The following is a 13,991-nucleotide window of genomic DNA, read 5'->3' as shown; positions in this document are numbered from 1 at the left end:
ATAAATTAAAATATCAATTAGCGCCACGTCCGGTGTGAACGCAGAATTATGTTTCCATTCATACATTTTCAGACCCGTTTGTTCCTGTTAATCAGGGTCGCGGGGGCATTATGTTTCACTTTCTTTTAATCAAAAGCCAATAACTGAGTGCCCCGAAGTAGACAAGTTATAATCCACAAATATTAATTACCATTGAGTATAACAACCAAAGCACAACAAAATAAATGTATTTGCCATTGCCTTATCAGAGAGAAAACACTGTGAAGCATTTTACTTTGAAAGAATAATGTCTCAAATTATTGTAAGAGAGAACAGATGAAACTGCTGCATTAACTTCAAGTCATTAAGTGTTGTTTGCCAAATGATGACACCTTTGGAGCTATGTTGGCATTTTTTGGTTTAGGTGGCAAGATCTAGTGGGGTTACGTAGGCTTAGGGTTAGAGTTAGGGGTTAGGGTTGGGTAAGGTTAGAGTTAGGGTTTAGGGTAACGAATGGTTCGGGTTAGGGTAATGAACAACACTTAAAGGGGACATATTATGGAAAATCTACTTTTGCAGTTTTTTGGATCACATATGAGGTAACTTGAGTGTCCACCAGCACACAAAATGTGAAATAAAACCATCCAGTCGTTTGTTTGTGGTCTGTGTAGGTCTTATAACACAGAGAAAATTGCTCCGTTATAAATGTTCTACATTTGTGACGTCACAAGTAAAATCAGGAATCAGTGTTGCTAGATCAGATGGACAATTTCCAGCCGAATCACATCTTAGAACCCGCCCATTCCAATAAAAACAGCCCAAACACTAACCACTAACCACTAAGGTGACTTTTCAGAGGCTAAAACTCCAGAATACAGGCGGGTTTGTGAAAATAAACTTCAAATACTATGTTATTGGGGTTCTTAGAGCAAATGGAGATGAATAGCATAATATGTCACCTTTAATGACAGCCTTCATAACACCTTATTCATGCTAATGACAGCGTAATGTCAGCCTTATGTATAAACCTTTACGTGTTACCAAAAGGTTTTAGTGCAGACCCATTTGATGAGAAACTCAGACTTTGTAAAATGTTAGTAGGAAACATTATTCTGTGTTTATGTAGATGTGGCCTTGACACGCTCACCTACCAAAGCATGGCTGCTAGAATGTAGTGCAGGGGTTCTAACTCACTTCACAAACGCCTGCTGACCTGCATGCTGTACAGCAGGGACGTCAGTCTTTGAATTCAGCAATCCTGCACATCTAAGGAATTTTTCCACCTCGTAACACACTTAGCTCTGTTCGTGGAGCTGTGCTAGTTAACATTCAGGTGAGCTGAAGCAATGCATTATAGATTTAAACTGGTAGTGCTTCAAAGATGCAAGTCAGCATCATCACACAGGATGAACTCAATTCATTTATAACCTTATTGAACACAAGTCGTCTCATTAAGATAACAAGGTGTCAGACTTTATATATTGTGTGTGAATGTAATGTGATTTGCATCAAGGGGGTCCAGTTTTGTTGTGTCATACTTTGTGTGATTATACAATGACAATAAAGACTTATCTATCAAACAAGACCCACATTATCATTAAAAAAAGAATGTAATAAAACCCAAAATGTAATAACTGGTCAATAATGTAATAAGATGCTGAGCCCAAAACGTAAAACTTTTTTTGCTGTCGTTAATACATTATGGGGCAGGCAAAATATATTTCCCCTACTAGTGTAAAAATTTGATTACATCATAGAGTGAGTCTGAGGTTTATGGATTAATGAGCTTATAGCTTCAATGTAAAATGTAATATCATACACAAATAAATGTGTATGCAAAAATACATGTATGTGTGTACGTCTACATATTTTGCCTTTTATATTTATAAAAAGGCAAAAAGTGTTTGCGTTTTAGGCTCAGCATCTTATTAAATTATTGACCAGTTGTAAGATTTACGGTTTTATCAAAAGATTTTTTTTACAACAATTGAATTATTGTTACATTTTGGGTCATTGTTGCATTTCGGGATCTAACAAAATACATAACATACATTGTGGAAATATCTTCTACTCTGGAATGCATTCCACCCAAAACTGCAGTCATAAAAAAACAGCATCTGACTGAAAAATATCAGTGGATTTAAGCTAAGTACAGAACTTATAAAAGTTTTTGTCAATCTTTGTGAAATGCTTGCCAATGTAGCAGCTCATTATTCGACTTAAACAATCACCCACGGAAAAAGAAATGGACTTGCTTTCCTTACTCGTGAACATCCACAAAGTTGACTTGCTCCACAGATACTGAGCACTCTGCTGTCTCTCAAACTGAAACCGCTATCCCGCGTCAGCAAAATGCTCAAAGTTCTTCAAAATAAAATGACCCTGCAACGTCGCATGGACCACTGAGTTGGCACGGTGTGGAGTGAGAGAAACCACCCAGCGCCCGAAGCGGTCAATTAGCGCTGTATGTTCAGACATGTCAAATGCTGCATAGGGTCCCAAGATGAAACAGAAAGCATATTCAGCCGCTGCTGGTTAAAAGAGGTCATCCAAGAAGAAAGGAGAAGTGCAAAACAATTAAAAGTATCCGATTTGTTTTGCAGATCTGGGTTAGAACCATAAAAGTTTAGCATATCACTTTTGTCAGTTTCAGTAGTCGGGGAAATGCTGCCCTTGTCTAAAGTTCCACGTTTTTTTTTGGAATTACCAAATAGAGCATGATGGCTAAGATGAAGGGAGCATAAAAGCAGCTAAGTGGTGATGTTAAAAATAAATTAGAAGGACTTATGGTGTCAAGATCATGCAGAGTCAACTTTGTAGAGGCGACATCAAGAAGACAGGTGAGGAGGTACGCATAAGGAGTTTAAAGTACACCACAAACGGGTTTGAAGCTGTGTCGTGCTGTGAGTTACAAAGCTAAAGTCGATGGAGGAGTTGGTTGGATGCAAGTCCAACACTATAATACACTATATCCAGCTGGATTTGATTCACAGCAAGCAGATAGTGAATCTAATTTGACCTGGTTTCTTTGTGTAGGGTTTGCATATTCTGTTGTGTGTTTACGGACACGAAATTCCTGTTATTATTATTGCTTCATCATTTTATTTTTATATTTTTTTAAACAAAATCAAGTAGATATTCCAACATGACAAGGAATATGCCCTCACATGCATGTTTTGGTATAATATCACGCATTTAAATGCAATTTTTCATCATGAAAGGGTGGACAAGGAGACAGAAATATCAATTATTTTACAAAATATGATGTAATATGACTTCAAAATGAATTATGACCGGAATTGGAAAAGCTATATAACAGACTAAATCCTCACTGACCTATTTTATGTCAATATCACATCTATACACAACTTTTCACTGTAAAACGGGTGCTCTAATGTGTAGCAACTTTGGCAAACAAAGTCGTCAAATCTCGCACAAACTATTGGAACTGGAACTAAAGTGAAAACTGTGCTAAACTTTGAAGGCCTTCTTCTTCAAAGCCCTTTTAACTCACTGAGTGCCACGGGCGACCGTGGCTCAGGTGGTCGCGGGTCGTCTTCTGATTGAGAGGTTGGGGGTTCGATCCCAATACCTGACTATGTGTCGATGTGTCCTTGGGCAAGACACTGAACCCTAAGTTGCTCCCAGTGGTCGACTAGCGCCTTGCATGGCAGTCCTGTCCCACTGGTGTGTGAATGTGAGAGTGATTGGGTGAATGAGGTGTTATGTAAAGCGCTTTGAGACTGCTTCAGTGTGGTGATAAAGCGCTAAATAAAATCAAGTTCATTTACCATTTACCATTGACGTCTATAGACGTGAATTGTGTTTTTCGGCTGGGGTTGCTCGGACACGGTGTGACAAAGCTCTCCGGTGAATATCTAACTTGCACCTTTGGATGAGAGATCACCCGTGATGGGCAGAGGTCAGACTGAGAGGAAAGGAGTTTACAAGACAGAAAATGGCGCAACGAGAGTTGATGCTGAAGTTCCCAGCAGCTCAAAGCAGCGCACACTCGACCAGAGCATGTGTGGAACTAAGTGGACTATTGAGAGTGTGGCGATGGTGAGATAAAACAAACAAAAAAACGGGGCAAGTGGTGAGACTCGGCATGTCCGGGATGAGGAGGAAGTTGTGTGTGTGGAGAATGACGGGGGAGAGACTTGGAGGAAGGCCAAAATACAGTAAGAAATCCATTCAATTCTGACCGAGATAGCATAATAATAATAATTTTGCCATCAAAAGCCTGGTCTTAGTATTGTTTTTGTAGTTTTATAGCAGGAAAGCAATGTTGAGGTAAAGCAAAAAAAAAAAAATGCTTCAAAGTCACGAATAGATTTTTTTAGAAAAAGCCGTTTTTCTCAGCTTTTTGTCACAAACTGGTGATTTGTGTGAAACTTGCCTCTGTTTAACTGCTGATTACGGAAGAACAAAACAAGCTAGAAACAAAATATTTTTTCTGATGAAAGTAGAGAGTCTAATCTTTCAGAATCTGGATTGTCATAGTACAAAATATTCTGTGGGTTTTTAAAGATCAGTCAAAATGCTCTAAAATGGCTCACACTGAGGAGGTAGAAATATTTAAAATGGCTGGCACTGAATGAGTTAATGAACTAACAACTCCTTTTAGTGAGCGTTTGGTGATGTTTAAGTGTTCTGCTGAATGGCTCAGAAGGTATTTTATTCCGGCAGCTGTTCGTTATTTTAATGAACACCTGTGAATTGTTGCTACACCTGTTCTGTGTAAGCTCAAAATTTTGTCAATGGGATTCGCATTTGTATGAACTGTAATGTCACGTTGTGGACTGTATGTGTGAACCGTGCAACTTGATGGCAAATTAGTTTCTCTAAACTAATCTATCACAAAACTCAAACTCCCTTACCGGTATATTTTGCAAAAGCTTAGCGACTTTTTTCTCCATAGAGACATAGTGAGAAATGTAGGGACTTTATCTTGTGTTATTGGAGAGTTTTCTGGTGTTTTAGAGACTCTGGCATGAATGCACATATCACTCTGTAGTGACTGCCCTGAACAGCGGCTGCTCGTCCCCGCCAGAGAGCCCCTATTAGGAGGCTGTAATCCCAGAAACAGCAGATCAAACTGACAACCACCACTCCGCATCCAGCCTGTAGAATGATTTCACCTTGGATAAGCTTCTCTTAGGTTTACACACAATTTATCCCGTCTGTTATCACTCTCCCTCTGAAACCAGTGTGTGGGGCAGACCCTCTGCAGTCACGGAGATTTGCATGGACACAAAGTGGTCTGTTCCTCCCGAGTATGTTTGTGCCTTTAAACTATTGCTTCTCCACATTGGTCTGCCTTTTTTTTTCGCTTGATTTGCTGTGTAACTGTTGTGCCTAAAGGCTTAAACATACTTGAGCGGACATTCACAAAGTGGACTTTGACTGGAACATCCGCCACTGTATTTGGTACGTGAACATGCCTGACTTCAGTCGAGCAGTCAATAGTATCACCCAAAACAGCCCATGGAGCACATGTGTTTGTAGATAGATCTCTGATTGGCTGAAGTCCAGCGTCACGCTCCTGGATTTATAAATGTAATTTACAGGGCCAGGAGAAGGAGAAGAGATTCTCTTAGCACTCAGAACACATGCTCAAAGATGATTCTGGATTTTGACCAAATGATGCCAAAAAAAACTTACATACTGCAGCTTTAACTCAATGTTTGGCATTTTAAAGCAAAAACAAATAAATCTCATTATGGAAAGCCGATTAAATGGAAACAAAACATAAAAGGTAAACTAATGCGGGAATGACTCAGAAATGGAAAACCAGAGTCTCTCTCGTGGTACCCCCACACTCCAAACACAGCTTTGTTAGGTTGTCAGGGATTGTCTCTGCATATTAACTCTGTGTTGAACTGGCATTCTGTTCACATAAAATCAAACCCCATTTTCTGCTGTGCTTTTTGATGGATTGTGATGCCTTCTGACAAAGGACGTGACGTGTCAAAGGCGTCAAAGAGGAAAGGAAACTAAGTCTAAGTCAAATGAAGCAGTCTAGATACAGTAAGAGATGAGAAAAATATTCAATACTCACCATGTCTGTGTCTGACACGGGCCCGAAGCTCGTCACAAAGATGTTTGTCCTGACTTCTGTCACGCTCTCTGTGGAAAGAGGAAACGTCAAAGTGCGAGATGACACCAGAAACTCACCAAATTTCTATGTTAGATTAGGTTAGGCAAATACTGTGGAAGAACTGAAGATAGTGAGGAATGTGTGGCCATTGGTTTGTTATTTGATAAGTTATTTCAAACTAGGTTTTTGTCACTTCGACAAGTTCAAATCCATCCTAGTTGCAGTGCCAGATTTACATGATTTTCAACCAACAGTATTTGAGCAGTGCTTAACAGCACTTGTTACAGCAAAAGCCAAGGATGTGTCCCTGGAGGAGTTTTCAGCTTCAATTCAGAGGCTAAAATACTGCTATGAGCAGCTTCACAGATGTTTCCTGAGAGTGTTTTGTTCAGAAAATCTGCTACTTTTGTCCACTACAGCATGAAATCTGATCAGGCAAAGGTCAAGTTTTAGCTTTTAGAAGAAGGCATCCCCTTTGACCCAAAATAATGTTGTTATGCTGCCCCAAAACTTTTAACAGTCCCTCAGGACCACTGGCTCAGCGATGCAATGTAGCGGCTCAGCAATAACACATGAGTTGGTTTGAATAAATTAGTCAAATAATGGATACAAGCTCTAAATTTGACACATTACTCTGCAAATATGAGATATGAATGATGAATGGTATTGTCTTTGCTCTCATACAGCTTTTCCTATTCAAGCTATTTTTGGATTTTAGTCCAACTATAATGCCAAAATAGCAATAATCCGTCAAAAATCAGGGATTTCAAGTGTTTCTTTTTAGCATATATGTCATATATCAGTATGAGTAAAATTGGCCATCCTCAGTGTAGGCTGAATCAGCTCCTCTGGGGCAAAGTAGTAAAGCAGGCTCATGGGCCAGTGGTGAGACAAATAGCTGCTCCCACAGGGGCGGCCTCGAGAGACTGATGAGGCTTTTCTCTAAAAGTGAACAGATCTGTGGCTCTAACAGTTCCCAAGATCACAACGACCACCCACAGGTGAAGCTTTTTAATCCTATGGCAAACGGCCCCTGAAGAGAGGGGACCCGCTCCCACATTAATCACTTGGCCACACAAATGGCTCTCCCATATACATGATTATCACAACAACAAGTCAGCAGTTTGCATCACAGACATAGGCTGGGGCGCAGAAGGAATGGGGTCGTTTCTGTTAACAACAATGTCCCAGAGCATGCAGTAGAACTAATAGATACCGCTGAAAAGAAAATGAAAAAGCAGGTTTTTTTATACTTTCTATCTACTCTGTGAGTTAGATGTGCTTCCACATGATGGTGTCTCAGAGGTAATAACAAGTGGTAACCAGGTTCTTGTACAGAATTGGAAAGCTTTTTGTATTTCAAATCTTTATGAACAAAACATTGTATATTTATGATATTTTTTATCTGATCAAATCATAGCGTAAGCCTCGTAGATCAATGAACTGAGCATCATTTACTCCAAAAAGTAAGGATAAAGGATGAAAGGTAGAAATGATTTTATCTAATAATAAATATCTGGGCTAGCAGCTTTAAGTTGTTGTTCAGTAATACTTAACAAGAAGCATCTGATATAAAAGAGGGACTTAGACGGATTTGTGGCAAAGTTGACAGTAAAGTCTGATTTAAGGTTCAGCGTCAGAACCTACGCATGGGGCATGCCGTCAACGTGACGCGGAGGTTGGCCCATTTATTTCTGCGTAGAGGGAACGTCTCGCTATGCGATTGGCCGCCTTGCCGCTAGGGGTTGTTGCTGTGTGTTGTTGATACAAATGAGCATTAAAAAGCCCTTGTTTTTCTTCCGGTTACAGAACAATATGTTTTATGTTTTTTAAGCATTTTAAAATGTAATTTATTTCTGGATTATTACTTACCTACTGTACCTAACCATGTGTGTTTTGTTGGACACAAACATTAAAATGGTTTCAAAACGTGCACTTTATTTTTCAATATGAACATAGGTAACTCGTAAACAAAGTAAAAAAGTGTATCGAGCGGACTGTCGACTGCTCCGGTTGAGAGTCACGCGAGGGGTGAGGAAACACCGACCCTACCGTAGAGCAAAGAGAGAGCAGCGAGGTAACCTGGTCCCCCGGAAACCAGGACCGTGCATGATAGGTTACAGGGGAAGGTGTCTACGCCTACGTGCGCCTATGTGCATTTACAGCGGGGGATTTTACGCAGAACCTTAAATCAGGTTTAATAGCGCACCATGCGGGGCATGGCAACGGACATCCCCCTCAAGGATCAGGGGTGGATCAGTGATTTTAAAAGTGAGGGTGTTTTAAGGGTAGGGCAACCATTGATGCCCAATTAAATTAATTTACTAAAACCCTGACAAAACTGTTATTAAGTCAGAGTGGCTCTTTATGTCTTAATTGTAATTATTATTTCCACAGAAAACTTTAAAAGGAGGCAACTTTTTAAATCTTTTTTACCTTTTTCTTTGGCCATTTTGCAACTTCTTTTGTCCTATTTTTGCCCCTTTGGCCAAAATATTTGAAACTTTTTTTTTGTTTTTTCTGACTTTAGATGCCAATAAATTTTACCAAATTTTGTCCATTTTGGTAAGTCCTTTTTGACACCTTTAGCAATTTTTTTTGGATTCTTTAACCACTTGTTGCCACATTTCATCCAAATAAGCTACCTTTGGTCCAATGAATACCACTTGTTTCTTTTTTTCCCTACATTTTGCCTCTGTTTGTTCCACATGTTTGCCCTTTCTCCCTATTGTTTGCCACATTTTGCTCATTTAAGCTACCTTTAACCATTACATTATATACCACGTTTCCTTTTTTTGGTCAAATTTTTTTGCCACTCATGACTACTTTTGATCTATTTTAGTTACTTTTCACTCTTTTCTTGCCACGCGATTGTGGACCATTCTTTGCCACCTGTTACTCGTTTTTTTTATTTGATTCATTTGTTTACCTTCTTGGAATGGCGGCTCTTGAACTTTTAATCGGTGTTGTAGAGGGATATCATTGATGTACTGAGCCTGGTCTGGACACTACTTTGTCACTACAAAAAAAGTTGTTGGTTTTAACTAATCGACACGGGAGGGATATTTGAAAAAAGCTAACTTCTTTATTTTTGTCAACGCAGCTGAAAGCCCTGACACGTTCTAGCCTCATTGTGTCTTTATCTTTGGGTAGTAAGTCTATGACACCAATGACTTCAATGTGGTTTCTATTACTAGCTGGTGCCACTCAGTCCAGGTCAGTGGACCTGATAGGGTCTCAGCCCCATTGGCAGGCTCAAGGATGTAGCAAAGAGCAAAAAGCAACGCCTACATTAAAATGTTAAATAGTTTTCCTTAAGGTGGACGATTTGGAAAAAATGTCATCAAATAGTATTTTCAAAGACATACTGTATGCTTATTTGCTAATCAGGCAAGATTGATTACAGACTTCAATCTAATCATGGAGAAAGCCCATAATCCTCACAGTGTTGTATAAAGACACGCTGTGCAATCTTGCTGTCAATCTGATATCAACTGTTGTGCCTTATTCAGTGTATAGCAGCAGATTGCACAAGATTAAATACAGCAAGCATTGGAAAACCTTAAGGTAGCGTTGTCTGATAAGAATTCCAGCAACAAGAAAATGTAGGTTGATGTTTTTTCACTCCACAATCGAAAATTAAGCTTCATTTACAGTAATAATAATAAAAACAATTAAACAAAAATACATTAATTGTGCAGTTCTATTTGTGTGTTCAACAACTGTCTTGTCGCATCTATATTTTTTGGTAAAAATACTATCCATCCATCCATTCCTGTTTTCCAGGGTCGTGGGGGTCTCCTATCTCCGGCATGCACTGGGCACTAGGCAGGACAACACACAGACAACCACTCACATTCACTCCTACGGGAAAGAGACTCCAATCAACCTAACAGGTCATGTTTTTGGATGGTGGGAGGAAGCCGGAGTACCCGGAGGAAACCCACGCAGCACGGGGAGAAGATGCAGACTCCACACAGAAAGGACCCAGGTGTCCACCCCAGGGCTTGGAACCAGAACCTTCTCGCTGTGAGGCGGACGTGCTAACCACTAAGCCACATTAAAATGTGATCGTGTTGAAAATGTTTCTCACTATAGTTAGATCACCATAGATTTGTGTTTGTTCCATTGTGTTACTTTTTTGTTTCGTTCTTTTGTAAGTTCATGCTGAAGTGTTGTCATCACCACTTAAATCACATTTTTCACTCTCGGAAACTCCTTTTTTTTAGGAGGATTTCTGCTTTTATTTTACAGCATGATTACTCTATTTGTACGATAATAAATAAAAGATGTACTTGTAGACTGTACAAATGCAAAGTACATGGAGAGAAGACACAGGAGGAAGATAAATCTACAGATTTAATAAACAAGTTCTATTATTACTGAAAGCAAATTAAGATGCGTCAATAGATAAGTTTAAATGAGCCAGCAGTAGATAAAAACTGCCTACAACTAAACTCGTCAAATAAAACCAGATACCCCACAGGAAGGGTAATTGTTGTTGGTATTATGTTTGTGTTCCATAAAGACGCTTATCTTTATTAATTAAGTAGAAATGAAACTTTTGAGCACAACAATTTAAAAAGTTAGTGGACTAGTAACAGTATGACTGCTTTAATATTACCCTATATTTATATAGTGCCTTTCAAAGTATCCAAGATTGCTTAAAAATGATTTAACATAAAAACCACCACAATACAGGTTAAAGGCTGTTATTTTTAATTATTATTAGTTATTTTTTTACATTTAGTGTAAGATATGAGAATTAACTCGTGATAACTTCTTTTTCAAATTCTATTTTATTCCTTTAGTTTTAACGATAACAGCAAATTTAGTTTGATAAACCTCATAAATAAAATAAATGACCTTATACCTTAAAAACACACGTCCAGATGATTTTATTTTGACAAAAAAGCGGAAATGTAATTACATTGACCATTCATTATAAAAACTAGATGTTCATAAAACAGTTCTTAAATGTGGTCCCGACCGGTTAGGTGTTGCTTAAGTTTAAAATTATGAATAATTAAAATCCATAATTCAGACCAAAAACAACGCTGTTGTTACAGAAAAGGCAGGAATGAAAGAACCCAGACAGGAAGCTGCTGACACTGTTAATGCGTAAAAGCGTGATATTATTTATCATATTAACCCATTGGATGGGATAGCCCATTCATCCCATTCGTCCCATTAGCGCGGACGAGAGAAGTCATACAGTAATTCATTGATTTATGACTTCACTCATCCGCACATACAATCAAGGACAGTCTTAATCAGCTGATTGTAGATCAGTCCATCAGATATAAGTCTACGTCTTTCCTATAGGATGTCATTGGTAAATGAAAGGATTGCATCGATATCGAAATATTCTCTCTCCTGTCAGCTGTCAGATTAGATCCACACAGTGACGTGTTCACATATCACTTTTTACAGGACAGCTCGATTTCTAAGACAACTGATTGGTCAGGAGGCGGGGCTTTAGTACTCGCCAAGATCCAAGCCAGAGCAAAACCTGCTCCCAACCAGGCGAGCCGTTCAGCATAAGTTCCCATGGTGATTTAGCTCCGTAAGACGTTTGCGAGCTTCGTAGTCCAGCACACACTGATTAAATCCTGGAAGTTAGCGCGATAAGATGTATTGTCTGATGTATTATTATGTTTGCTTCGTCTTTACTGTCAGGTGTTCTTATTGACTACTTCTGTGTGTATATTATGACATGTTCTGTTTTTCTTGCTTGTTTGTCTGCCTGGGGACTACAGATGCAGATACATATAGAAGGTTTGTTCAGGGTGAAGTCACACACACGCAATCAGAAATCTCAACTCTGCTAAACTAACTAAAACGATGAAAAATGATTGGAGGCTACAAAAAATTATAAATGATAAATTGTGTTATTAAATTTTGTTCAGAACAGTTCATTTTAGGCCATGGGCTACGGTAGCTATTCATGCAGCACTTCCCCCCCACAAACCTAAAACACCATATTTTTCTGAAGTGCTGCTGTTGTTGTTGTTGTTGTTGTTTGTTTGGTATTTATTTATTTGAGAAACATAAAAAACAAATTTCATGTACAATACACGCATTAAACGGTGAAAGTGGTCAAAAGGAGTAGGCAGAAGTTCAAATAACATATAGGTGCCTACCCCTCCTTCACAAAATAATATTTTCAACTTCACATTTGATTTTTCATTATGTAAGAACACTATACAAACATATACAGTGCATATACATACATATTTTTTTTATAGTTTATTCATTTGTAACAAAAGTGTATGGTCGTTCAAAACAAAAAGTAATGGAAAAATAAACCAGCAATGTATGTGTGGGGGTGCACGGGTGGCCTAATTAAAAAGGGTCACACCTGTAGACTACATTGGTAATAGATTTTATTTGGCTTCATAGATGTTTTCCTTATTATATTGTTTGTATCCATGATTTCATGATGACGAGGAGCAGTGAGGGACAGTGGTAATATTATTTTTCGTATATCAATCTAATGTATCTTCAGCATACACCATTACTTACCTCCCAGCCCGGGACGTAGCCTGTTGTCATATCCATCCAGCAGCCTGTCGAGGATTCTGGTGAAAATGGTGATATTGTCTCTGCTATCATCTGGCAGCAGGTCTTTGTGTCCAACATCCGCCCTACAGAGAGGAAGGTAGTGTGATTTAATACAAAAACATAACAACGATGTTGATACCTTTACATAAATATCACGATATCGAATGAAAAACAAGATTTCCATCTTTAATTACAGAGTGGTACACAAACATGATGTGTTTTCTTTAAACTGTAAGTTTGGTGTTTTTCTTGAGGAAGTCGATCAAAGTATTTCTCTTGCAAAAAAACTCTTACGTCAGTGATCAGCCTCAGGCTTTAATCAATATTTGAGTTTGTTTGCAGTCACATCTTAAAGAGCTACACACTCTGTGCTCACAGCTGAGATAGTAAAAGGGATTTAATTACTCGTTTCCTGAAAAGGAAGCACTCCAATGTGTTTCGTTGGGAAAATCATCCCATGCTTTCCACCGCTGCTATTAATATACTCTACCCACTATCCCCACTGAACAATATTATGCTGAGATGAAAAGACCTCAACATTGTAGGTGTAACGCTGACGAGTTAATGAGTAGCGTCTTTAATTAAGCTAGAATCCCCTAATGAGGTGACCTCTAATATGTGAGTGTTAACCACTAACCCCCAACACACTTCCTGATGCACTACTGCAGATACACACGGCCTCACACTGTCTCTCAGAGAATGTGACTCTCTTAACAGCTGATCTCTGTCTGCCATCAGAAGGTCTCCCTCTTAGATAATGTACCCAAAGTCATTGCCCACCTGGACCGGAACAGAACCCCATTAGAAGACTTTTCTGGGTAAAGATCACTCCATCAGATGCATAAAACTGATTATTATCAGAGTTGAAGGTTTGGGAGTTCAAAATGACATCTGAAAAAACAAAGCATTATGATTTTGAGACTTTTCAGCAAATTACTTTAGCCTTTCTAACAGTTTTACTACACATTTTTGTCAAACCCTAAGCCTAACAGACAGATAAATGGGAATGTTGAGTTGTTACGATACCAAAATGAGTAACCACTAACCAATACTATACCAGACAAAGTATCACAAGTCTTTCTATTATTATTATTATTGTTATTATTATTATTATTTTATTTTTATTTTTTTATTAACTGCAATGTATTTGTAAAAGTTAGAAATACTTATTAAGAGTACATTAACAAAAGCATATAAGCAATTTTAAAAAAAAGTAATAAATTAAGTTAGAATTTATATGGTTGAAATTATTGTTCAGTTTCCTTTGCACATCAATTTATGTTTAACTAATATAAATAATAAACTTAGAATAACAGGAACTGATTCCCTGAGAAAACTGTATTTGTAT

The 13,991-nt window shown here is 38.4% G+C and overlaps 1 protein-coding gene across 2 annotated transcripts in view; it reads right to left on the bottom strand.

Moving 5' to 3' along the window:
- Positions 1-13,991, bottom strand: part of gabra3 (gamma-aminobutyric acid type A receptor subunit alpha3) — a 159,340-nt gene that overhangs the window by 71,143 nt on the left and 74,206 nt on the right. For both annotated transcript variants that reach the window (XM_028466497.1, XM_028466498.1), the window contains exons 3-4: positions 12,605-12,726; positions 6,041-6,108 (exon numbers count right to left, since the gene is read on the bottom strand). In XM_028466497.1, the coding sequence (XP_028322298.1) occupies positions 6,041-6,108; positions 12,605-12,726 (190 nt within the window). The remainder of the gene's footprint in view (positions 1-6,040; positions 6,109-12,604; positions 12,727-13,991) is intronic.

Source organism: Gouania willdenowi, chromosome 14 (genome assembly GCF_900634775.1).
Source record: "Gouania willdenowi chromosome 14, fGouWil2.1, whole genome shotgun sequence".
NCBI lineage: Eukaryota > Metazoa > Chordata > Actinopteri > Blenniiformes > Gobiesocidae > Gouania > Gouania willdenowi.
The sequence above is the reverse complement of the archived record's forward strand: the minus strand, read 5'-3'. Positions and strand labels throughout refer to the sequence as shown.